Raw genomic sequence first — 26,475 nt, forward strand, 5'->3', positions numbered from 1 at the left:
GAGACAAACAAAAGAAGATCTCGCAAACTCCCAGAACACACTGACACAATACAAAGAGAACAGCCAGGAGAAATAGACCGACTAATTAAAAGGTGAGGCGAAGCAGGTGCGCCAAACAAGTGGCGCGCTGATTGCAGAGGACAATCAGCTGGCGCCAGAACAAACAGAGAAACCCCAAAAGATAACCGAGGGCGAGAGAGAGAAAGAAACCCAAACGAATAAAACAGGATAAAAATGAGACAAAACGAATAAAACGAAAAAAACACAATAAAAATAGAAAAACCCCCCAGCAAAATGGACAGATCATACCCGAGTCCTGACACTCCCTGGATATTCCCCTTACCAACCGTTGACCTCAGTATACAACAGGAAATAAAGGATCAATCTAATCAACTTCCAGTGTGGTATATAGTACGGAATTATATTGAGAGGCATTTCCAAGATTCAGTGTTTCTATTTACGGATGGATCAAAAGACCCGAAGACAGGATATGCCGGTGCAGCCGTGTATATTCCAGTGAATGATTCTTACATCAAGAAAAGAGTTTCCAATCATTTATCAGTTTATGCTACAGAAATATTGGCAATTTTAATGGCCCTGCAGTGGACAGAAGAAAAGCGAATGGATAACATAGTTATTGCATCTGATAGCTACTCAGCACTGGAAGGTCTGGCAGATCATCTTTTAGGATGGATATAATTAATGAAATATTCCATAAATTGTACAATATAAAGCTTATGGGTATATCAATTCAATTTATTTGGGTTCCTGCTCATGTTGGTGTAGCAGGAAATGAGAAGGTGGATGTTTTGGCTAAACAATCTTTAAATAAAGCAGATAGATTTACAAGTTCCATTAAGTAAAGCAGAAGCTAAAGTGTTCATTAGGAAATATGCACAATCGGTATGGCAGGTACGCTGGGATGGTATTGAAACAGGAAGACACTTATATAATATTCAACAACAAGTTGGTGCTGGGAGGAAAGAGAGCAGGAACAGAAATGAAGAGAATATTATAACCCGTCTGAGAATAGGCCATACAGGATTGAATAGTACACTGTTTAAAATTGGCAAGCACCCAACTGGGGAATGTAATCACTGTAGTCAGCAAGAGACAGTTGAACATGTAATACTTCACTGCAGGAAATACAACAATGAAAGACGTCATTTTATTCAGTCATTAATTAAAGCTGAGCATAAAGATTATTCTATAATAGGTATACTAAAGGAAAAAGCTATATATGATAATATTATTAAGTTTATTAAAGAAACGAAATTAAGTAAAAGAATTTAGACTGTTTTTTTTTGTTTTTGTTTCTTTTTTTTTTTTTTATTCCCATACATCTATCGTAGTATGTTAATCCTATAAGCATGTATCCTGTCCACACTCCAGTCCAGTCGGTGGCGGTAATGCACCTACAAGTTGGTTTGCCAACCGCCATTAAACACCAAAGAAGAAGAAGAAGAAGGCGTGGAAAGCAAATGAAGCCTCGTGAAGTACCGAGACTTTCCTCTGTTTCGGGAAAAGATTCAAAGCTCCGAGAGTGTCGAAAACAGCGCAATCTGGTGGTTAGTAAAAATAAAGCAGTCAAAAGACTGAAGCTCCGTCGGAAGAAGCATTCACCACAATTTCCATAGATCGATTCATGTTATATGCACAAAAAAGCCTAACCGTGTGTGTGTTTGTTGAATTTCTGACTCTGATAAATTAATTTACCCATTGAATAGTGCCATTAAATGTCAGTAGGAATATCAATATGATGTAATATAAGAATAGTGTACTCATTTATTAATTGCATATGGCATATATTTAATTGCGATTGCGGGTATCTGCGCAGAAACATCGAGAACGCGAGCACCAGGAAAACAGTGGGTGTGGACTTTACCCTTAGCTAAAGTAGCACGGACGTACCGGACAATGGAGTCTCCGACGATCACAGCGTCGCGTTCCGTTTTTGCGGAGGGGAGCGAAGCGGTTCCGGGTGGAGATCTCGAAGACCGGAGGGGGCGAGGTCCTCGGCCGGGGCCTGGCTCGCGTCTTCCGCTGCTGCTGCACCCAGGGTCCGTGGTGTCCCGGCGCCGGAGTGAAGGACATCTGGGAAGATCGCGTCCAGGGTGCACGGGACCTGTGCAGAGAAGCACACGGAGTAGAGGTGGTCAGAGTGTTAGTATCGCGCTGTATACTTACCCGGGAGGATTCCAGAGCTCTCCGCTCTCTCAGCTCGGTTTGCCTCACCAACAGCTCCTGAATCTGCTTCTCCACGGCCTCCAGCTCCAGCTGCAACGAGTGCAGCTCGAACGTGTCCTCACCTGCACTCAATTAAAGCAAGTAACAGTGAGTAAACAATGGTAATGTGTGTAAATAGTGTGTAAACAATGCAAGCAGGATTAGCGGCAACCACGCTGGTGCTGCAACTCGGGAAATCAAAACAAAAGTAGTGATAACAAAGCAATCCGGATGTTTTAGTTGTAAAATACAACAGGGGGTATATTCACACGTTATAAGAAACAGAGATGATGGTGTATAAAATTGATTTTAGATTGAAAAATAGACAATAAGAAATCAACTTGACGGAGCTCAAACTCTAAGCGTGCGACCGCAACAAACGGGAAGTGACGTCACGGTAAAATCATTAAATGGGTCCAGTGTTGGGAAGGTTACTTTGGAAACGTAATAGGTTAGAGATTACAAGTTACTCAATTTAAAATGTAATAAGTAGTGTAACTTTTCAATTACTTCATTAAAGTAATGTAACTTATTACTTTTGATTACTTTTCTAAATTTCTAATATTTTCAACTGTCAATCGTTTTAAAACATTTAAACCAGGCAGAGTTAACTTTACAGTAGCACTCAACACTGATTACTGTCAGACTTTCAAAATCCTTTATCACTTAAAATTAAAATTATTGCAATGGATAATTTATTGCGAAAATTATATTTTGCGATAACAACTGGCTGGATGTACATTATCCCAATTATTACACAGCTGCTTGCCACAAAACTAAATAATTAGACACAAAACACTGATCTGAGTTGCTAGCAAGTGGCAAGTTCAAACCACACAGTCATTTAAGGGATGCAGTCATACCACTTTTATTACACAACATTTCACCACATAAATAATTAAGTACTAGTACTTACAGTACTAGTTTGTTAGTTATCTTATAATCTATTACAGTGTACAAAACAAAATGGCAGCAGCTGCATTTGTATGAAACAATAGAACGAGTCCATGATACCAGGATGACAGAATTAAGAACTTGTACACATAATATTAAACTGAGTTTTAATACTTTATTAGCTAAGCAAATGCAAAGCTTCCACCAAGAAAAACTATCAAGTGACTTCAGTTGCCCGGATGAGTCTGTGTTATTAGCTTTTACCAGTTGTTACTGGGGAATAATGGAATGTCATGACTGACCAATCAGAATCAAGCATTCCACAGAGCTGTGTAATAATTGGATTTAAAGCACAGCCACACACAAATTCAGACTTAACACCTCTTATTTACTTTGAGATCATTCTGAGGTTAAATACAGTTTTGAAATCATAACAAGAAATAGTTTAATAGCTATGATACTGGTTTTGAATGTTTGCATAGTTATGACAGGAAACACTAGCATCTAACAATGCCTTTAAAAAAAAACTATTAATCTTAAAAAAAAAAGTACTGTATATGCATAAACCCAAATAGGAAATAAAACAGTTCAAAAGGGACCATGAAAATAAAGTATTACCAGTATTATCGAATAAGCATGTGTCCTATTCTGTGTCCTAAACTCCTGAAACATTGGTGTCTCATTTTAGAGCAGTCAGTGCAACTTATGAAAGAAGTCTGTTAAATGTGTATGTGTGTGTGTGTGTGTGAAAAAAATGAAACCCCCTTTGTAATCATTAACATTTTTCAAAAGTAACTGTAACTTAATTACACATTTTTTCTCAGTAACTGCAACCAATTACAATTACATTTATTTTGTAATTAAATTACGTAATTCCGTTACATGTGACTAGTTACTCCCCAACACTGAATGGGTCCCAATGTAAAGTAAGATCTGGAGGTCGAAAATGTACACGCAAAGTGAATCAGAAGTGGACAGAAAGTGAGGCTTCTATGAAAGTGATTTCTACGTTAACAAGCCTCGAATCGAGGCTTCATCTGTCGTGCCCTTTAACAGAAGCTCTGAAGACTGGGTTTAAATGTCATTTCACTAGTTAACAGTCATTCAAGATTTAGCGATGCAAACTTGCTAATAACACAAATTCGAAAAGCATATGTTGTCCGTAAGAACGTAATGCTAGTCTGACCTCCTCTGATTCAGCAGGCTGGTATTTTCTGTAGTTCTATAGTTGAGGACTCTGGGTCCTCGGTAATGACCTTATGTCAGCTGCCCATTTCCCTGATTTGTTGATGTTTTGCATAAGTCTTTAAAAAGATCTGTGCTCCCATCTGTGACTTCATCTTTATGTGAACACGACACGCAAGCTCAATTATTTCTCCGTAATCACAGGTAAATCTAATTTGCTGAAAATCTATTAACTCAATCATGTATAGTATAATAGATCGTTTATCACATTCAGAATGTTCCTACTTTTTATACTAACATGAAACGTTTCTCTGGTAAGACAGCATCTGATCCAGACCGACCTGAATTTGTGTTGCGTTTCATTTGACATTTAACATTCATTTTTCTTTATAAGTGTTTTATGTTTAAGAGGTAAAGACACTTACTATTTTGTGATGAAGGACGAACTCTCACTAAATCAGTCTTTTTGTTTTCAGTTTTTATTATTACTGTCTGAAATCATTGGCATTGAGTGTGAAGTCATGAGTCCAGAAATGAATCTCATGTTGTTTGTCTTGGGTAAGTACTGTGTGCATCATTCAGTAAATAATAATTTATTGTTATATTACTTAAAGCTAATTATTCTGTAGAGTACTTCCAGCATTGTACATTTAAATAAACTGAAAAAAACCTTTAAAAAACAGCATTTAAGTTCAGTTGCATCCTTACATTTTTAAGTATAATCAAATTGGCTGTACAAGTTATATAAACTGACTTAAAAATTGAAGTTAAATCTCATATAACTTAAAAAAAAAAAAAAAAAAAAAAAAGTTCACTGTGTGGAAGTGGCCCATATTTTCGGAGTATAAGAACATATTTATGAGTAATTCATTACGGAAAAATGTATCTAATATGAATTCATCGTTAGTTTGATCTGCTTAATGCATTTATTTTGACTTTCTGCAACCTGGTTGCTTCCTCTAACAAACTCAGAAACTGATTGATTTGATAATATATATACAAGAAATTTGCTTATACACTTCCAATCTGCTCTTTTACAGGAACATGCATCTCATCTGCGACCTCCAAACAGTTTATCTTCGTCAATGAGGCGAAAACATTCGACGAAGCCCAGATCTACTGCAGACGCTTTCACTGTGATCTGGCGAGCGTTCAGGACACGGCAGACTTTAGCAGTCTGCAGGCCGCGGTGAGCGGGATCACAACTCCGGACGCGTGGATCGGACTGAAGAGAGCTGAGCCGAACTGGCTTTGGTCTCTTTCTGACAGTGCTTTCTACAAGGAAGGAGAAACCGAGTACAGACGCTGGAGAGCCGGACAGCTGGACAACGCTGGAGGAAATGAAAACTGCTGCACTGTCGATGGCGGTGGGGAGTTTTGGGATGTTTCGTGTTATAGTCGATATCCGTTCATTTGCTATGATGGTAAGGACACAGTAAATTCACAGATCATCTGCACCAGTAATGCTACAAAATATCTAGACCCCAATTTAAGATTAATGCATTTGAAATGCATGTCCATGCATTTGGATGACACAGTTTTATACTAATGAACTTAATGTGATGCATATTCGGTAGTCATACAGAATTGAAAAAAATGAACTGATGGTTATAAATACACAATAACCAGCTTTATGTATTTATTATCAGTAAATGCAATTTGTTTCGCATACATTTTAACTAACTTGAATATTGCTTGTTCCATGTCTAGCCATTTTTTAATCATTTTTAGATGAATGGATTTAATCGTTTATGCTCATTCTAAGCAATTTGAATAAATGCATTTTGAAAATATGATTAGTCCAATAAAATCACATAGATGCAAATAGTTATAAAATTGTCATGATTTTTTGAGAGAAATCTTTCAGAAATCTTCTGTGTGACTGACAAATATGCATCACATTAAGTTCATTAGATTTGTTAAAACTGATCCAAAATGAATGCAAATTTTATATGCAAATACTAAATATTCAAATACATTAATCTTAGGCCTAAATGTCTTGTATTTCTCTCCAAATTTAAGTCCTGTTTTCCAATCCAAGCCTGTTTTTAGGACCATTTAGATATTTATAGCCATTAGAGATTACGTCCAATAAATCTTTCCGTTACAGTTATCATTTTTGTATGTATGTATATCTATGTATTTATGTCATGTAAAATTTGTTGTACATTTGAAATCGGTTAACATTTGAAAATTCAGAAACAATGCATTATGTATTTTTTTTTACATTTTATTGTTATATTTGACCCTGGACCACAAAACCAGTCTTAAGTATCACGGGTATATTTGTAGCAGTAGCCAACAATACATTGTATGGGTCAAAATTATCGATATGCCAAAAATCATTGTGATATTAAGTAAAGATCATGTTCCATGAAGATATTTTGTAAATTTCCTACCGTAAATATATCAAAACTTTATTTTTGATTAGTAATATTCATTGCTAAGAACTTCATTTGGACAACTTTAAAGGTGATTTTCTCAATATTTAAATTTTTTTTTTTGCACCCTCAGATTGCAGATTTTCAAATAATTGTATCTCAGCCAAATATTTTCCTCAATGGAAAGCTTAATTATTCAGCTTTCAGATGATGTATACTGCCTTCTTGTATTAGCAAGTGCAAGGCTCATTTAGTTTATTTAGCGGTGTTTAGGCTGTAATGAACATACAGTATATCTTATTGTGTCACAGGAAACGAAAACGCCCTTCAGAGGTACGTGTTTGTCGATCAAAACAAGAACTGGAAAGACGCTCAGACGTTCTGCAGGCAGAATCACACCGATCTGGTCAGCGTGAGGAACCTGGATGAGAACCTGCGTGTCCAAGTGTTGGTGCCGCCGGGAGCTCTGGTGTTCATCGGCCTCTTTAAAGATACTTTCAGATGGTCGGATAACAGCAGCTCCTCGTTCAGACGCTGGTCCGTCCGTGAGCCTAATGACTCTGGAGCTTGTGTTGCACAAAGACTGTCAGATATAAACACGTGGGTCGATCAGAACTGCAATGATACGAGACCGTTCGTCTGCCAAGACGGTGAGCTGCTTTTACATCAGATTCTTAATAAAGTCGCCGTGAAGTAGCAACAGGTCTTTGTTCCATATTGTGACACGCACTACTGCTCAAAATATTGGGATCAGTTAGACTTGTAATGCTTTTAAAGAAGTCTCTTATGCTCATCAAGGCTGCATTTATTTGACCAAAAATACAGAAAAAAACAATAATATTGCAAAATGTTTTTACAATATAAAATAATGGGTTTTATTTTAATATACTTTAAAATATAATTTATTCTTGTGATGCAAAGCTGAATTTTCATCAGCTGTTACTCCAGTCTTCAGTGTCACATGATCCTTCAGAAATCATTCTAATATGCTGATTTATTATTAGAATTATCAATGTTGGAAACAGTTGTGCTGACAAATATTTTTTTGGAACCTGCGATTCTTTTTTTCAGGATTCTTTGATGAATAACAAGTTAAAAAGAACAGCATTTATTCAAAATATAAATCTAGCAATGTAAAACTATGCTATCACTTTTTATTAATGTAACACATTCTTGGTGTTTTTTTGTTTTTTTTCAAAAACAGTACTTTTGAACAGTAGTGTATATTGTTAGTCAACCTTTCTATTTTAAATGCTGTTCTTTTTAACCTTTTATTGATCAAAGAATCCTGAAAAAAGTATCACAGTTTCTAAAAAAATATTTGTCAGCACAACTGTTTCCAACATTGATAATTCTAATAATAAATCAGCATATTAGAATGATTTCTGAAGGATCATGTGACACTGAAGACTGGAGTAACAGCTGATGAAAATTCAGCTTTGCGTCACAGGAATAAATTATATTTTTAAGTATATTCAAATAAAAATTTTAATTGTAATAACATTTTGCAATGTTATTGTTTTTTTCTGTATTTTTGATCAAATAAATGCAGCCTTAATAAGCATAAGAAACATCTTTAAAAAACATTCAAAATCTTACTGATCAGTGTATACCTAAAAGAACAAATGTGGGGTGGGGCTTGGTTTTGTGCATCACTTGTTGATTGGATGTTGAGATGTGGGCGTGTCTCAAAAATGCAGGGGGGCTTAAATGAGGAGAAGTCTGTAATTTTCACCAGAATTTCCTGTTATGACATTCTAACTGAACATTATGAGGTCAAAACATTGTTTAAAAATGAAACACATGCACAGAGATGATCTGCTTACAATGAGATCTATAACGTTCAGAAAATAAATGGTACATTTACATTTTATGCTGGGTTTAACTTAAACCATTGTGTTTTGTTTAAAGCCTTAAAGAAACATTTCACCTAAAATTGAAAATGTGCTCAGCCTCAGGCCATCTGAGATGTAGATGAGTTTGTTTCTTCATCAGATTTGGAGAAATATGTCATTGTGTTTCACCAATGGATCCTTTGCAGCGAATGGGTGCCGTCCAAACCCACTCCAGTCCATCAGTTAACATCTTGAGAAGACAAAAGCTGAAAAAAATGCATCATCAAGACATTCCGAACTAAAATATGAGTCCATAATCCATAGTAATGCGTCTTCCTGTTGTCTCTCACATCAAAATCCAGCCGCATATTTGTTTAGATTTCTTTAGAGCTGCTGTTTTGTCTTGTAAACAGTGCTTGATCTGTGCAGATTTCTTTACTGATTAAGACCAGAACACTTTGTCAATGGAGGAAATGTTATTTTGAGTTATTGTGATGTTTTTATCAGCTGTTTGGACTCTCGTTCTGACGGCACCCATTCACTCCAAAGGGCCCATTGGTGAGCAAGTGATGGAATGACGCATTTCTCCAAGTCTGATGAATAAAGAAACTCATCCTAATCTTTATTTTGGTGTGAAGTACTTCTTTAATCCTTCAAACAAACACATCTACATCTCAGACGGCCTGAGGATGAGAACATTTGCAGCTAATTTTCATTTTTGGCTGAACATTTCCTTCAAATCATTTGACATGGAAAAATAACTTGGCTAGTAAATTTATTTTGGGTTGTTTTTTTTTATTGTTAAAAAAGAATTAATAGAGCAGCCCTGTCGCCACACACTTTTCACATAACATTGTGACACCCGTCATAATCTCATCTCAACCTGTTGCTACAGGAGAGAAGGTGCAGATACTGAGAGTGAAGCTGAAATCAGGTCAGAATGTGAATGATCCTGTAATGAAAGTGTTTATCAAGGAGAAGGTGAGTCAGACTGAGTTTTTATTATTCCTTATGTGATCGAGCTGAGCGTTTAGTATCTAACTCATGGCTGTTATGATCTCAGATCCAGGAGAAACTAGTGAGTCTGGGAATGCCTAAAGACGCCAAACTACAGTGGAGGGTTCAGTCAGACGGAGAGATCTTCCACCTGCTGGAGAATGACATGAATTCATGGAAATAGGACCTGACAGATATGAACTGACTCTTTGTAAAACAGGAAAAAAATATTTATGTACAGTAAAACTATATATTTCTTCTCACCTCTAAGTCTTGTTTATTTATTAGTCCTATTTTGCCAAAAAAAAATTCATTTTGTTATAAACAATTTTAGTTGCTTTTGTCCTGAGAAACCTTTTCTGATGTCATGCCATCGCTTTCTTTGACATGTTTATTTACGTACTTTGCATGTATTAAGCAAATAAGCTCTAGGCTTTGTTTTGCATCGTGAATGGAAATGCAGTTTTATTTTGCTGCACGATCAGGCACTTTATTGAGGGGAAACATTTTAAACACTTTCAAAACCTTTAATATTTCCGTCAGATATTTTTGCATCCACCATGCAACGTCATCATAGTTTGTTCTGGACAGTGATATTTTCTGTAAGTACATTTATTTCAATAAAACATGGTTTCATCACATATTTCAAACGTTTATAGTCTGATTTCCCAAATCCCTATGCAGTGTAAATCTAAACTTTCAAAAGCTAATAATACAAATATTACATTTCTTATTGATGCATGTTTGCATTTGATATTTTAGACTTTTAAAGTGTATTCATAAACATGAAAGACCATTGGTAAATTATTCTAATGCTTTAACTGAATGACTGTTTAGGAATTGCATTGAACTGGTCTGAGGATAAAAACTGGATAGGTTACTGGACTAGGGTTGGGTATCGTTAGAATATTATCAATTCCGATTCTGCTTATTGATTCCGATTCTTTTCGATTCCCAGATTACAATGTGAATAAAAGATGATATCAAGCAGTTTCTCTTTTGCTAAACATTTAGTTGCAGCTGAACACCATAAACAAAAAATAACAGGCTACATAGAAGCAAGATTCATTTAAGAGCTGTTTGCAAAATAGAGCTGTGTGATTCTGGATAAACTGGGTTGTTAAAAATGGAAGTTGTGATTCTGTTAGGATTCTAAAGAAGAAAAAAAAACATTAGACAACTAAACAAAATCACATGTAGGCCTAATTTATAAGTAAATGATTCAGTGATTCACTCAAGATTTACTTGGTTCATTACTGGATGAATCAATGTTTTTGAAAGAATAGAGATTTTCGATAACCAACCCTACACTGGACTGTCAAAAGCTAATAAAAACCACAAATTCAGTACATTATAACAGGACAAGTCGATGTATCCATGATTCCTACATATTCTAAAATACTTTTTAGAGAGTTCATACTCTGTGTCACTTCTTAAACATTTCAAACCATTAATGTCTTATAGATCAAAACAAGAAGCTCATCTGGTCTTCGTGTGGTTTAGATCAGACACTGCATCGTCCTGTTTGTGTTTGCATGAAGTGGTAATTTTGAATAAAAGCCTGTGCCGACAGAAAACCTCACAAGTTTTTACTCCATCCATGACATCATGTTACCCACCAACAAATTAGAATACTTCATAAGACCAATAAAAAAAAATAAATAAACATTTTTAGCGAATTGTTGGCCTTCTGAAAAGTTTGTTGATTTACTGTACTCAATACTTGGTAGGGGCTCCTTTTGCTTTAATTACTGCCTCAATTCAGCGTGGCACGGAGGTGATCAGTCTGTGGCACTGCTGAGGTAGCTCGGAAGCCCAGGTTTCTTTGACAGTGTTTCGGTGTTTAAGTTCACCCAAATTCTTGAATCAATTTTGCTTGACAAGATTCTCAAGACTGCGGTTCTCTCGGTTGGTTGTGCATCTTTTTCTTTAAAACGTTTTCCTTCCACTCAACTTTCTGTTAACATGCTTGGATGCAGCACTCTGTGAACAGCCAGTTTCTTTGGCAATGAATGTTTGTGTCTTACCCTTCTTGTGAAGGGTGTCAATGAATGTCTTCAGGACAAATGTCAGATCAGCAGTCTTCCCCATGATTGTGTAGCCTAGTGAACCAAACTGAAAGACCATTTTGAAGGCTCAGGAAACTTTTGCAGGTGTTTTGAGTTGATTAACTGATTGGCATGTTGCCATGTTCTAATTTGTTGAGAGAGTGAATTGGTGGGTTTTTGTTAAATGTGAGCCAAAATCATCACAATTAAAAGAACCAAAGACTCAGACTCAGTCTGTGTGCACTGAATTTATTTAATACACAAGTTTCACAATTTGAGTTGAATTACTGAAAAAAGCAGACCTGGGTCTAGTTGGGAAATGCATTACACTAGACTAGATTTTTTTTTTTTTACACTGTTTTATCAGCTATGGTAATAATTTGGACATAAGAGCTGAATATACACTGAATATATAAATATACTTTTAATCCAACTGTCACTGCTGTGTTGTGCTTACATGAACTACAGTGATCTTGATCGTTGTTTTTGCCAGTAGTTTGCGTTTAGGCTTTCAAATTTTGTCTATTCAAAACTAATAATGCCATGCAGATATGATTTCAGAGCCGTAATTCAGAGAGCAATGCTAAATGAACATTTCTACGTGAATCCACACTTGATAAATACACAAGAGTTTATCATATAACGAGACACCCTGGAAAGATTGTGGACATGAAGATAAATAGAGACAGATACAGCATTCTCTCTGTACATTACTAAGGATTGAATATGAACAGCATGCTAACAGTTAGTCAAAGAAGGTTATATAATTCAGATGTGTGTGCTGCACGCAAACATCGCTCAAGTTCTTTCACGTCCTGTGCGCAAATCAGTTAAAATCACATTAAATTGCCACAGGAGGAATCGTTAAGCGGAATCGAAATGCACATGTCCTATCGAATACCTGGTTCTTGGAAATTTGGAACCGGTTCTCGATACCCAACCCTACTTGTTTGTAAGGCAAGTCTGATTAGCGTCGCTCTTCTGTTGCTTCTTTTGTAAGACATTCCCTTTGGACTGGTTTCTCCACAACAATTTAGCATGCTCTTCCAAGCCCTTCTCCTTCAGTATCTGCTCCATCTGAGGAACACAATCAGACTTTAGTTTGATTGCACTGATGTATTTTCCTATGTATGATGAAGTGTGTGAGATTCTCACCTTTGCCAAAATCTCGTTCATCACTGCAGGATCGTTCAGATTTTGACTCGATTTCAACTCCACTCTCACAGTCATTTTCTTCCTCTCTGTGACAAACACAAGCATTCAGAGTCATAAAGAACAATGTGCAATCGAGCATAAACTAAGAACAAAACAAAATTTCAGCTAGATCAGGGATGCTCAACCCTGTTCCTGCAGAAGTACCTAGTTCAGCTCCAACCCTGATCAAACACACCTGAACAAACTAATTAGGATCTGAAGGAGCACTTGATAATTACAGACAGGTGTGTTTGATCGGGGTTGGAGCTGAACTCTGCAGGAAGGTTGATCTCCAGGAACAGGGTTGGGTACCAACACTTTATTACACTTTAAAGGAGATAACATTTTTGAATTGGACTTCAAATCCATAACTATTTTACATTTTGGCAAATTGGTGGCAAATCCATCTATGTCTGCTCATACGCCACTAAGAGGCTGCATGCATACTTTTTAAACAAATCACACGTTTTGTATGAATTAAATTGTATGAATTCATATCAAATCACCAATTTAAACAATAGTCGTGTTTTCTCATCAGGATTTCAGGATCAGTTCGAAGTCGATGTCAGTTGATGTATTGATCACAGTTTTGAAATATTGACCCTTATGACTGGTTTTGTCACAAATATGAATGTCTCTGTACAAACTGTCAAAGCTCAGTGTGAGACATGCTGATACAGAGACTAGCTTTGACAATCCAGCTACATTCATTTACAGGCTTCGACCAATTTTTGGCTTTTATGCATCTTATTTAGAATCTTGTATTAAATCTTATCAGATATTAAGTATTTCAGTTATCAAGCATGACATTCACATGTCTGAAGGATTTAATAAAAAAAATGTTCACCCAAAAATGAAGGTTTGCTGAAAAGGCCATCCAAGTTTGAACTGATGAGTTCGTTCATCAGATTTATATAAATGCCAATAGATTCCCCGCAGTGAATGGGTGCCGTCAGAATGAGAGTCCAAACAGCTGATAAAAACACGTAGTAATCCACACCACTCCAGTCCATCATTTAACGTCTTGAGAAGACAAAAACTGAAACAAAATCCATCAAGACATTTTTTAATGTCAAACCGTTGCCTCTGGCTAAAATGAATAAAAGTGGTACCCATTCACTGCAGGGGATCCATTGGTGAGACAATGATGGAATGACACATTTCTATATATCTATATATAATTTCCTAAATCATTCATTGAGCAAAAAAATGGGGGATGTACATTAAGATAGAATGAACTCACCAAGATAACACACAAAAGGAAAAATGTAGTAACATTCTTTGTCATTCCAGCGCTGACTGTAAATACTAACACACCACTGAGCGTTATTATTATTGCTGGGTTGTCCAGCACCCCAGTCTGAATATGTGAGGTTGCTCCCATCCGACCAGATTAAAGGAGTGTCACCCGAAGTCCGATAGAGTCCGATCCAAGAGTTTGAGTACCCTGCTGTGTTTAGCACATTATCATTATCTTGTTGGTTGTCAATGGTGGCGAGATCAGTGTAATGCTGTCTGCAGTATGTCTGCGCAGTTGTCCAGTTCACTTTCTCAGGCACAAAGAAATAGTCATGAAGCTGCGAGAACGTCACACACATCAGAGCTGAAGGAGAAAGAAAGATACAAACATTTTACCTTCAAAGAAAAAAAAATTATATTAAGGAGCAATTTAAATGTTAAGAATCAGTTTTTGATAAAAACTCACATGATGACAACATACAGATGAAATCAGTCCTCATGACGACACGCCAACAAATAATCGCACAGATGCACAAATAAACAGAGACAGAAAGACTGTGTGGGATCTTTCCACTTTGTAAAGTGTTTTATAAGCCTGTCATGCTTTGTTTAGGTGTTTGATAGTGACACATCTATTTTACATTGAAAATAACATTCAAAGTGTGTCGGTGGCGATTATGTGATTTGTAAAGTGTGTCAGCCAGACACTTCAGAAATCACCTTTGTGTTTAATATGTTGTTCAAACCCTAAATGACTGACAAAATATATATATATATATTAGGGGTGTAACGATACATGTATTCGTACTGAACTGTCACGGTACGGGCATCTTTCAATCCAGAAAGGGGCGCCCGCAGTAATGCAATGCTGTTTAATAACAGAAGAACAGCGAACGCCGAGTTGACCGTGTGCTGATTCTGAACGCGTCTCTCGCTGACAAAGGAGTAAAACTTTAAAGCAGGGGTGTCAAACTCAGTTCCTGGAGGGCCACAGCTCTGCAGAGTTTTGTTCCAACCTTGCTCCAACACACATATTATGCAGTTTTCAATTAAGCCTGAAGGACTTGATTAGTTGGATCAGGTGTGTTTAATTAGGGTTGCATCTAAACTCTCCAGGACCAGAGTTTGACACCCCTGCTTTAAAGGTTTGTGCACTCAACTGTGTGTGAAATGGAGCTTTGTGCTCTTGTATCCTACCTCTCTCATTCGGCACAAATCCAAATAGTCCATAATATTTCCATATTTGCGATGCATCCAAATGCTAAACTATTATTTATTATGTGAATTATAGACAAGTTAGCAATGCTAGAAACCTGGAGCTGATATGTTTTGTGTTTGTGTGCGCCTTCCTCATACCAACAAAATCAACTTAAACAAAAAACAAACAGGATGTCGCTTTCTGCCATTTGAGTTTCCTTTCTGTCAGAAAACTGAACTGAAACTCAGCAAATATAGGCTACGTTATATGTCACACTGTTTTTTTTCCCCTTGTCTATAAATGTTAAGTATTTATTCCTTGTATGTATATATGTACTGCAGATTTTATAGCCTATATATGACATTATAATTTGATATAATATTTAGTATTTTCACATGTGGGTGGAAAAAATTGTAATTTGTACTACTGTCTGTTTAAAATAAATGAAAAGAAATCTAGCATGGTAGGTTTGTTTTTTTTTTTTTTCTGTTGTTTCGAAATCGTATCGAACCGTGACCCCTGAACCAAGGTACGTACTGAACCGTGACATCTGTGTACCGTTACACCTCTAATATATATATATAATGTTGGGAACCAAACACGATTGGACTCCACTGACTTTGTGTGATCCAAAAAAAAACAAAAACAAATCTTATATGTTCCACAAAGTCATATTTTTAATGAACAAAATGAGGGTGAATGATGAAAGAATTGTTTGTGTGTAAACTGTCCTTCTAAGACTAAATCTGGGGAAACTTTTAAGGAAAAACTGTGTGCAAATGAAAAATAAATCACAAATAATAAAATGCATGGTAAAAATTGCTATAAAAAAACAAACAAAGAAACAAATAAAACTATGTAACAGTACTGTGTCCAAGAAGACACAGTTGTGGTTTCACAGGTACATTAAAGCGCAATCACTCTGCATGTACTCACAGAATTTGACACCGGAATGGCTGAACTAAAGAACATTCCCAAATCATATGTAAATAAGTGCCCTCTTCTTTCTTACATTTCCAGCACAGATTATTTCCAGCTATCCCCTACTGGAATGACAGTGGTAAGAAGAGTCACCCTTGAAGAAGAAAATGTTTTTCTTCATTGCAGGATCATTCAGATTTTGGCTCGATTTCACTTGTCCTCTCAGGATCTGTTTTTTTTATCTTCTTCTCTGTGGGAACACGCACTGATCGAGGATTCAGAGTCATAAAAAACAATGTAGGCTTTGATCAGTCTTTTATAACCTGGCTGGTCATTAATGGCTGCGAGGTTTGTTGTATGTTTTGGCAAATTTGTATGATTGTATTTTATGTGGTGGCGAATACGTGTGACCATTTGTCCGTTTTCATATGATCTGCTCAAACCTCACTTCATATGTGTTTGGATGGGTTAAAAGCAGAGCACAAATTTCATGTATGAGCACCATACTCGGCTACTTTTGTATTTGTTTTGTTTGTCCAGTCTGGTTTTTTTGTTACTCTGTTGGACAAGCAATCACACAGCAAAGTTTATGTCGTGTGACCTAATCAGTGACTGAATGAATACAAAACAATATATATATATATATATATATATATATATATATATATATACATATACATATATATATATATAAATAGTAGTAGTTGAGTAGAGAACTTGAAATTTCTCTGTTTCTTTGGATTAGGTATGAATTTGAGTAAAATGTTAATTCTATAAAGGTCTGACATCATTTCTTCCCAATTTAATGCAAAAAATGCTCTAAATGACAGCATTTTTTTTTTAATTCGGGAGAACTGTCATCAGTAGTTCACAGAACAAAACAAAAATCATGTTGTACTCAAACACAAATAGTAATCCAGAGAAACTGAGAATTTTCAAGTGTTCTTTTGGTTTATTTATTTTTTTCATAGCTGTATATGTTGTAAACAGTGAAGCTTAATGAAATCTATTTTTTGGAATAGAAAATATGTTTAGTTTTAATCCTTATATACCAGAATATATTTCATAATGTATTTCAGGTTCAAGAAAATACACTTCCAATCTTACAGTAAATTTATTATGTTATATGCTTTTTTTATCATCATCATTCATGATCCAGCTTCACTTACAGCAGAAGTGAGTATAAGGGGTTTTTTTTATGAATCTTGCCTAATAATGTGCATTTGCATTTAAAGCAGCCTTGTCCAGAATGAGATAATATTTGCAGAGCTGATTTTGGCAAGGTAAAAAGGGTGTTGCTTTACACAACCATTGAGAATTTTTAACCAAAGTATATTAGAGATTTTTTATTAAGACCCTAAAGAATCATATTAACTTGTGGAAAATGGGCATCCGATGACCCCTTTAAATGTCCGATTGCATATGCAGCACCAGTGGTACAGCAGGTACAGCACCCTCTGCTGGGGCACAGCACGACTGTGGATATTCACAAGTTTTAAAAAGTGATTAAATGTTCACAATCATCATTAAAAAAAAATAAAAATCAAGTAAACAGTAGGTTCAGATCATTTTTTTAATAATTATTCTAAAAATATTACACTATTTGTGCAGTTTAAATGTAATATTAAAATAAATCGATGAAAATGACTCCACAGGTTAATCAACTGACAACCTTATTTATGTCGTTGTGTAATAGGGACAGTGCACATTAATGAACATCTGTATAAAAATACAAATTGTAAACACGCCAGATTATAGCAACGCTGCTCAACATGAAAACAAAGACAATGTGAAATTAAACTCATAAAGACATATTCTTTGCTTGATTTGGTCTAATACTCGTCATCTTTTCATTATGCTTACATTAAGAAAGGAGCATGTGAAAATAAATAATATCAACAAAACACTGAGTGTTAACATTTCAGATTAAAAACTTCTAAAAGCACAACTGTAGTTTAAAAATGTTAAAAGTGGTTGAATGTATAAATTATGTTTCAAATTGGAAACACATCAGAAGACCGATGGATGTCAGATAGTTTTAGAATCATAATCACATTTTTTTTTTCAGGAACTTTCTTTAGTTTTGTTTTGATCACAATTCAAAACCAGCTGTGTTTTTTGCAGACGCTGCCTGTCGTTTTCATCTTCTGCTCGTCTGTATTTATTCCTGTTGTTCCAGGATGAGGTTTGTGAGTCGGTTGACGTCTGTGACTGCCGGATGACACTGCAGGATCATGATAATGACGCTTTCCTGGTCTGGAAAGATCTGCACTAAACTCTGCCGCAGCTTCAGCGTCTCCTCCGCCGTCCTCTCCCTGACGTCCTGACGCCCCTCGCCCTCATCCCGTTGACCCCTGACTGACCCTTGACCTCTGCCGTGACCCCCCCGGTGTCCTGTCTCGGTACTGCAGCCCTTCGGTGTGAGCGCGCGGCGCCGCAGACGGAGGAGGGAAGGACGCAGACGCACCTGCGTACGAGTGACTGCCGGGAACAGGTAAACTACTGCTAGAGCAGAAACAAAAACACAACAAGAATAGGAAGATGAAACGTGTATATTTGCAAAAAGTGATTTTAACTGTAAAATTTTAGAGGACATGAGCATATCAATTGGCTCAATGCTACAGACATAAAAACTCCAATTTGATTTCATGACATCATTAGTCATTTATCAGCACTTTAATATTTTAATAATGGTGCTCTACAGATAAATTACACCATTTGGTGGCTTTCCTAAAGAAGAAACCCCAGTAAGATTTATTTTCAGAGAAATTATTAGTTTTATTCATCAAGGACATATTAAACTGATCAAAAGTGACAGAAATCTTTCGCATTATAAATACAGTCTTTACTGTTTTAATGTGTAATATTATTTCTCTGTTTTTACAGATAGTGTGCTTTAGTGTGGATGTTGGTAGTACCTGTTGTGTTTATGTAGGAAGTCTTTCAGATGAGGTCCACCGCGACCCAAAGGATCGTCAGGTAACATGAAAAGATCGCCGGCAAACACATACTGAAGCAAACTGAAACGACACCTTCATTAGTACGTGACAGGCCTATTCACAGACACAAAACCAAGTGATCTGCCTTCATAGAGAGCATTTTAGGTGCTTCAGGAACGCTTCAAATATCAAAACCTCACTTTACACATAAAACAATCACATTAGGTAAAAAAAAAAAATCTAAGATGGGGAACAAACCGAGAGCAAATGACTGTAAATGTGATCTGATTTAGAAATATTCCAATATTTTACTGATGCCCACCTTTTCTTTATGATGTCTCTCCACACGGGCGACTCGTCCACCAGATCTCTCAGATTGTCATTAGTCACAATCACTCCATTCGTCTTCTGCGCCAGATCCAGCATGAATCTAACGAACAATCACCCATTATTTAATGAAAACTGCATCCTATGCGTTTCCTGTTTCGGTTTACGTCTCAGCTGCTGCACTCAAAAATATTCAGAGCTAAATTTAAGAATATCTGTATTTGAATGACAGGTAAAATGTCCATCTATTTGGATTACACAGTTTAACATAAACAAACTCAACGCATTTTACACATGATTGTGTTGATTTGAGATTAAATGACTCATTACCGGTCATCGTACGAGTTGATTCTCTTGCCCTCGACCTCTCTGGATGGAGTGTATTTGAGGAAACCCAGATCGAAGAGTTCATTCATGAACTGCCGTTCTACAAAAGACACAGAGCCACGTGATGACGCACAGACTGCTGTCACAACACGCTGAGATAGCAAAGCATGAAGTCAGCATCACCTTGAACCTTTGAGTTGTTCTTCTGTCTCCACTGAGGGACGAACACTGTGATTTCACGATGGCCTCTCGCCCAGAAGTGTTGTACGGCCAGAGCGATGCCTCGACAGGAGTAAAAAAAACCCAAGCCGTGACTGCGGAGGATAAGGGTCAGATTCACAAGAGCACATGCACAGGCCAACGTAAAAATCAATCACATACTGCACAATCACTCCCTAGACATTCACCGAATGCACTGCACAAAACATCATCAGCTGCTCACTAAATTATCTGACAAGAACATTTCCTCTGTATTTTTGTCTTGTTTTCCAGTACAAATATCTAAACATTCTTAAATCCAGAAACATTTACTGAAGATGCAAAATGACAAAGAATAAGTCTTGTTTACTGAGAAACTGATCAAATTTAAGTGAATTAGTGCTTAAAACAAGAACAAGTATCAGAGAGAGGTAAAATAATAAAAATAATAATAATTCAAGGAGAAAACTTGTGTTTTTTGATCCCATTGGCACATATAGTTTTCTTTTTCTTGTTTTAAATGTAAACCGCACTTCATTTTCTTTCAGACTAGTGGAAAGAAAACATCCAAAATACACTTTTAAGTGTTTTATTACACATTATCTATATGCATCTGTAGATTTCAAATATAATGCATATATTTAAAAGTGTTTCTCAAAAAAAAGTTTTTTTTCCCTCCACTTTAGCAGAACTTAAATACACCAAAATTTCTGTTTTACTCCTGTTTATACTCTGAAGGTTTTGTTGATATATCATTTGCCTGATTTTACTATTTGCGCCTGTAAAGTTCAAATACAATGCATATCTCTAAAGGCCACTGAGTTTTTTATCTCCACTTTGGCACCACTTACGAACACCAAACTTAGGAGTTTTATTCTTGTATATATTCTGAAGGTTTTTACTGAAGGGTTTGTTGATATACCATTTGCCTGATTTTATTATTGCACTTTATCTATTTGCGTTTGTAGATTTCAAATACAATGCATATCTCTAAAGGCCGTTTGAGTTTTTATCTCCACTTCAGCACCACTTACAAACACCAAACTTAGCAGTTTCATTCCTCCCTATGTTCTGAAGGTTTTTACTGAAGGGTTTGTTAATATACCATTCGCCTGATTTTATTATTGCACTTTATCTATTAGTGTCTGTAGATTTCAAATACGATGCATATCTCTAAAGGCCGTTTGAGTTTTTATCTCCACTTCAGCACCACTTACAAACACTAAACTTAGCAGTTTTATTCTTCTATATATTTTGAAGGTTTTTACTGAGGGCTTTGTTGATGTATCATTTGCCTGGTTGTATTATTGCACTTTATCTATTTGCGTTTGTAGATTTCAGATACAATGCATATCTCTAAAGGCCATTTGAGTTTTTATCTCCAGTTCAGCAGCACTTACAGACACCAAACTTAGCAGTTTTATTCCTCTCAATATTCTGAAGGTTTTTACAGAGGGGTTTGTTCATATATCATACGACTGATTTTATACATTTTATTCCTAAATTAATTTTTTTTCTGGCTACTGACAGTATTTTCTTTCTTATGACAGTATTTTCTGATTTATGTAGTGCTTAAAAAGAGAAATCCAAAATTCCTTGGTAAAAACCTTTAACTCTAATATGTCAACAAAAACAAAGAAGACTTTTGAACCTGACTGACATCTGTTTTTAAACATTTCATTTAAGAAAATTTGTAATACCAAATCATTTGTCATGAATCAGCTGGTATGAAACTATAAAAATTTTACTGTCTTCACCTGTGGTGTCTTGCTTTAACATGTCATTGTGCATCTCTAGTAAACGTTTCATGATTCAAGAATGTCTGTACTAAAAAACAAGGAAAAAATGAATGTTACGTTTAGCTACATTTTAAGTGCAACAACACACTAGAGATGACTGCTGATAGACAGGAATGCATGTAATGCATTTTGCTAGAATTAGGGAGTTGACAGAGACACTCCCTCTCTGTTCTCATTCTAACCACTAAAAGACATATCATATTGAGATTTTTTTTTTACGTCATTGCAACATTGCTCCCATCGATGATGATCGAACGCAGCATGGGGTCACCAGGCTCATCCGACAGCTGCAGTTGGAAGGGCGTCTTGAGGCTCTCGAGGAACCGCTGAGGTCCTGTGACCACAGATGCCGCACCAGGTCTGCCATGGTTAGGTTTGTGCACAGTAATTTGGTTGGAGACATTTGGGGAACCGAAGTTCAGGTTCTGTCCGACAGTCTGTGGAGGAGATCGGACTGGTGAATTCATTGGTTGTATGTCAGAGTCCAAGGTTTCAAAGGAGTATGTCATCTGCGGTGGGCCTCTCACCGATAAAGGCCTGCCATTAATGTTCACCGGTTTGGATGCATCTAGTTTTGGGGTCCTCATCTCTGCACCAGTCTTTCCACTCCCAGTGTCAAGATCTGCCAATGTATTTGTGCCCATCTTCAAATCAGCTTTTTTACTGCCACCTTTCGTCCTGTTCGGCTCTCGTTGTTTCTGTAGCTCCATGAGCAGCTCGTGAGGCGTGAGCCCGGGTAGATTGCTGTACACTTCCATTACGCTCTCCTCGGTGTAGCCGCAAGTTGCCGCGGCCTTCTTTAACACATCCAAGACAAAGTCTTCCTCTTTAGCGTTGGGTTCTCCTTTACTGGCCTCTAGTATCTGAAGAGCCTCATGCATTTCTCCACCAATTCCCGCCACGTTCTGGGACTCGCTGTGGCGTTTACGCTGGCCTGTTTTGTCCTGCTCCTGCTGGATCAAATCCAGAAGCTGCGAGGCTTCTTTGGGACCATTTCGGGTTAGAACAGCTTGCACCACATCCTCTGCAAATCCCATTGCGGTGAAGAACTTGAGAAAGTGGTCAAAATCCTCTCTGGTCCCCGTGGACAACAGAACGGCGTCCTGTGGCCGCGTCTCTGATTCAGTTTCTTGTGGCGAAGCTTGTTCTGGAGACTCTGGGATCTCAAAGTGTGTTGGGTCAAGGGTGAAACCTCGAGAAAACGGATTGTAGGATTGGTTGCTGAAATCATCCGTGCCGTTAATTCTGTGATGGCCAGATTGTGGGAAAAAAACGGGCTGCTGGGAATGAGAGTTCTCCGCATTATGATTTGATCTCAGATGTCCTTCAGAGCTTTCAAAAACATCACCGACAGTTCTCTGCATCACCCGTGATCCATTGGCTTCGACCGGGATCAGACCTTCCTGGTCCCGCTTTGCATGCGAGTCCAGTCCAGACTGCTTCACTAAATCCAGCAGAACCTCTTTCACAATCACAGGTAACACCAACAGGTCTAGGGTGTGACGATCCTCCAGACTCTCGACGATGGTTTTGAAGGCCCGACGCGAATCCAAGGATTCTAATCCAGCCTCGGTGCGCCGTCCCTGGCTGCTCTTGTACTTCTCCACCAGGTCTGAAATTAAGGAATAGGCTTTCACCACAGGTTCTGCCAGCCCGGTTATGAGGACGAGGCCTTGAGATCCCAGCTGAAGGAGAGATTCAGTCACAATGTTCATTAGCAGATGCCTTATCGTTAACTACGCAACAGGATTTACTACGGTACAGTAAACAAGAGCATAAATTAGGGATTACAATTAGGGTCCGATTTAAAGTGTTACATTTTAAAATGCATTTAAAAAATTTTTAACTAATGTTGAGTTTTCCAAAAGTACATTTAAAGAAATGAATACTGAATGAATATGTGCATGCTTGAAGTCAACATAGGATCAAACTGTACTCTAGTCACTTGCTTGATACACACTTCCAGGGTCTCAAAAACCAAAGGGCTTCTACATTTTTTTTTTCAAAACTTGTCTTAATTACCAACAAAATGTGGACCATCCAAATAATAATTAGAACAGGGTACAGAAAGCACAATTTATGCATTGGGTGCATTTTTATCTTGCTTCTCATGTAATCTTTATCTTGCTTTTTATGCATTTTTTAATGTAACATTTATTTAGCACATAATGCCGTTTGTTTTGATTTTCATGTTACATTAGTCTTGCATTTTAACCATTTATTTTTGTTTCTCCTGTTAGATTTATCTAGACTGTTATGCACTTTATCCAGTAAGGTAATCTTTGGCTTGATTTATGGATTGATTATGGATGTTTATGACCTATGTCTCAGGTCAGCAAAACAGAAAATGATTTTCAGCAGTGAAATCTCTCTCTTTCTGGGTACAGAGGTCCACTGTAGCGTGTATGATAATCTGTATCACCTCCTGTTCGCCTAGTTTCACGTAACAAAGGTAGAAGAATCATGTCTGGGTGGAAATATGCATATGGAAATTATGTCATGCGTAGTAAAAAAGGCGTTGCTGCAGGGAGACGAGGTGGAAAATCAAGCTTGTTCGTGCACGCACCATCTTTGGATACTTGCACAATGAGAACGGAGCGGAAATGTGGGCAAAGAACAGTATACATAAAAATCTGTAAAAACCTTTGGCTATATTCTCTGTAATAAGGGTTATAGTACAGTATCATATACTTTAGTACACCTGCTCCTGGTTAAAAAAAAATGCATTGGCACAAATGATCTTTAGAAAAGACTTTTTACTCACCACTACATTAGCAGAGGTGTTTTTAACCAGGCAGTCCATGAACAGCCCTTTAGCGCCACAGAAGACACATTGAAGAGCTTCAGGAAACTGGATTTCTTGCTGAGCTTCCTGATTGACGACACCTTTCACAAAAAGCTAAGAGTTGCAAAATACATAAGGTGAGTAAACCCTTAACCATTTTAATAGGAAACGTTCACTGTAATTACAGCCTTTGAATCCATAAACTAATACACGCATCTGTACACATGCAGTTTTACAGCCATGCAAATTGATGCAGTTGTTAATGCTGTATTGCTTTGACTTTGGACTTTGTAAATAAACGCTGTTGTTGTTGTTTCACTTTATGCACACAGAAACTGAAAGTCTAAAGTGTGTAAAGCACCTTTGCTGCCTGCACTTCTCTTCCAGCCCCCCGCAGCTGCAGCCAGATCTGTCCGCTCTGCGCAGACAGGGCGTCCTCTCCCCCGATACTCAACTTCACCCCAAAGAGTCGCTCGACGTTGGGCTGCAGCGCCACCAATGCCCCCCTCAACACACCTGCACAGGTGAACTCATCCTCAACCTCCTGCTGGGATCGAAAGTCATCCAGTGTGAGACCTGAGAGAGCCATGATGCAACTCACTGGAAGAGACGTGAGAAACATGAATCGCTGCTTATGATTCAACACTGTACAGTAAGACCAACCCTGGACCAAGAAGGAATAGAAAGCTCTGTTTGTAGTTTATTTGCTACTGAAGGCCTCAAACAAATTTGGATTGCTTGTACGATCACTACACGTATTGGCCAATATGTATGATTTTCAGTTCAGTTATTAAAACACGACCAATTACAGATGGTTCCACAATGCTTTCTTTTCTCAAAAAGAGATTTGAGAAGTGAGTGTCACCAAGAAAAGGTGTTTAAGGGTATGAAATATACGGTATGAACAAACGTTCTTCCAGTAACATGTGGGTTCCCATAATGTTTGAAAAATAGTACAAGTGAACATTCCATTAATGTTGTCACAAACGTTCAAACAACCAAAAAAGAGGTTAAAACCTTAAAACGTTTTGAGGGAAAATTTAGAACTTAACGGGAACGTTACCAAACGTTATTTTATTATTTTCTATTAATATGGGTTTCGCCGTTTAAATTCGGCCGAACGATTAAAGATTAAACTGGTTCCTTCAAAGTGAATGTTCTACAAGTGACTGAAAACACGATTCGTTTGACTGCGAGTCAGAACAGATTCCCAAGGAAGTCTCAGCAATCTTGTTCATTTACAAAAACACAAGGATAAAACAGAAACATTTACGATATGTAGGAGCGAGCGACAGTAAACATGCGTTCTTACCATAATCGCGTGAACTTTAAACTGCGCTCTTGCGTCTGTTTAGGAAGCGTTCGCGATCAACAATCCGGAGCGCTAATCGGAACGCTCTCTGCGCCACTCCAGATTCAGTCTATATTTCGTCCTGCTGCGTTATAAACTGCCTATTTTGGTTTAGAAATCACCCAGGGTTTCGCGAGACTCGTTTGTCCACATTTTGGACTGGTCATGGTGATTGTTGATAAAATGAAACCAAAGGGAAACTTCGCGTTCATCTTTTACCGTAACGCGCGTAAAGGACGCGCACCGACAATCTCCCGGAGCGCTTTAACGTTTGCTCGCATACATCTACTGACATGAAACGCAGAAACACAGCCGAGCTTTGATCAGAAACGAGTTTGAAACACGTAACATGACATAATAGATGAAAATGCGTGAAAAACACACGAACGCAGTCTTTATTATGGCTTTAGTCAGATGCAGTCACATCGTGTGGGAATTTCCACTGACGTAAAAGCCACATCCGTCTAAACTCAACTGCAAACAGGTAGAATTTACAAATCGGCTTCCCAAGCTTGTTTTAGCCTCATCATGCGTTGTAGTACATTTTTTCTTTCTTACACGTTTCGCTTATGTATCAGAATGGGGACCGTTTTTTTTTTGTATTTTTATACCTATACTAATAACTGAATTTA

At 37.3% G+C, this 26,475-nt stretch overlaps 3 protein-coding genes across 3 annotated transcripts; 1 reads left to right on the forward strand and 2 right to left on the reverse strand.

Annotated features, from left to right (window-relative positions):
- Positions 1-5,666: 5,666 nt before the first annotated feature.
- Positions 5,667-9,768, forward strand: LOC127167604 (snaclec purpureotin subunit beta). The gene is made up of 4 exons (XM_051113731.1): positions 5,667-5,729; positions 7,018-7,336; positions 9,417-9,502; positions 9,585-9,768. The coding sequence occupies exons 1-4, from the start codon at positions 5,667-5,669 to the stop codon at positions 9,699-9,701; spliced, it is 585 nt and encodes a 194-aa protein (XP_050969688.1). The 3' UTR covers positions 9,702-9,768.
- Positions 9,769-11,837: 2,069 nt separating this feature from the next.
- Positions 11,838-15,301, reverse strand: LOC127167938 (C-type lectin 1). Its single transcript, XM_051114367.1, has 4 exons — positions 15,196-15,301; positions 14,003-14,362; positions 12,721-12,806; positions 11,838-12,642 (listed from the first exon to the last, which is right to left on the reverse strand). The coding sequence occupies exons 2-4, from the start codon at positions 14,355-14,357 to the stop codon at positions 12,508-12,510; spliced, it is 576 nt and encodes a 191-aa protein (XP_050970324.1). The 5' UTR covers positions 14,358-14,362; positions 15,196-15,301; the 3' UTR covers positions 11,838-12,507.
- Positions 15,302-17,248: 1,947 nt separating this feature from the next.
- khnyn (KH and NYN domain containing) lies at positions 17,249-26,414 on the reverse strand. The gene is given in 10 exon segments (XM_051114344.1): positions 17,249-18,495; positions 18,497-18,622; positions 19,036-19,137; positions 19,379-19,486; positions 19,714-19,810; positions 19,894-20,024; positions 21,927-23,392; positions 24,472-24,606; positions 24,854-25,092; positions 25,805-26,414. Coding segments are annotated over 9 exon segments (2,610 nt in total). The 5' UTR covers positions 25,082-25,092; positions 25,805-26,414; the 3' UTR covers positions 17,249-18,278.
- Between the last annotated feature and the right edge of the window lie 61 nt (positions 26,415-26,475).

The sequence above is a fragment of the Labeo rohita genome, chromosome 7 (genome assembly GCF_022985175.1).
Source record: "Labeo rohita strain BAU-BD-2019 chromosome 7, IGBB_LRoh.1.0, whole genome shotgun sequence".
NCBI classification, from domain to species: Eukaryota; Metazoa; Chordata; class Actinopteri; order Cypriniformes; family Cyprinidae; genus Labeo; species Labeo rohita.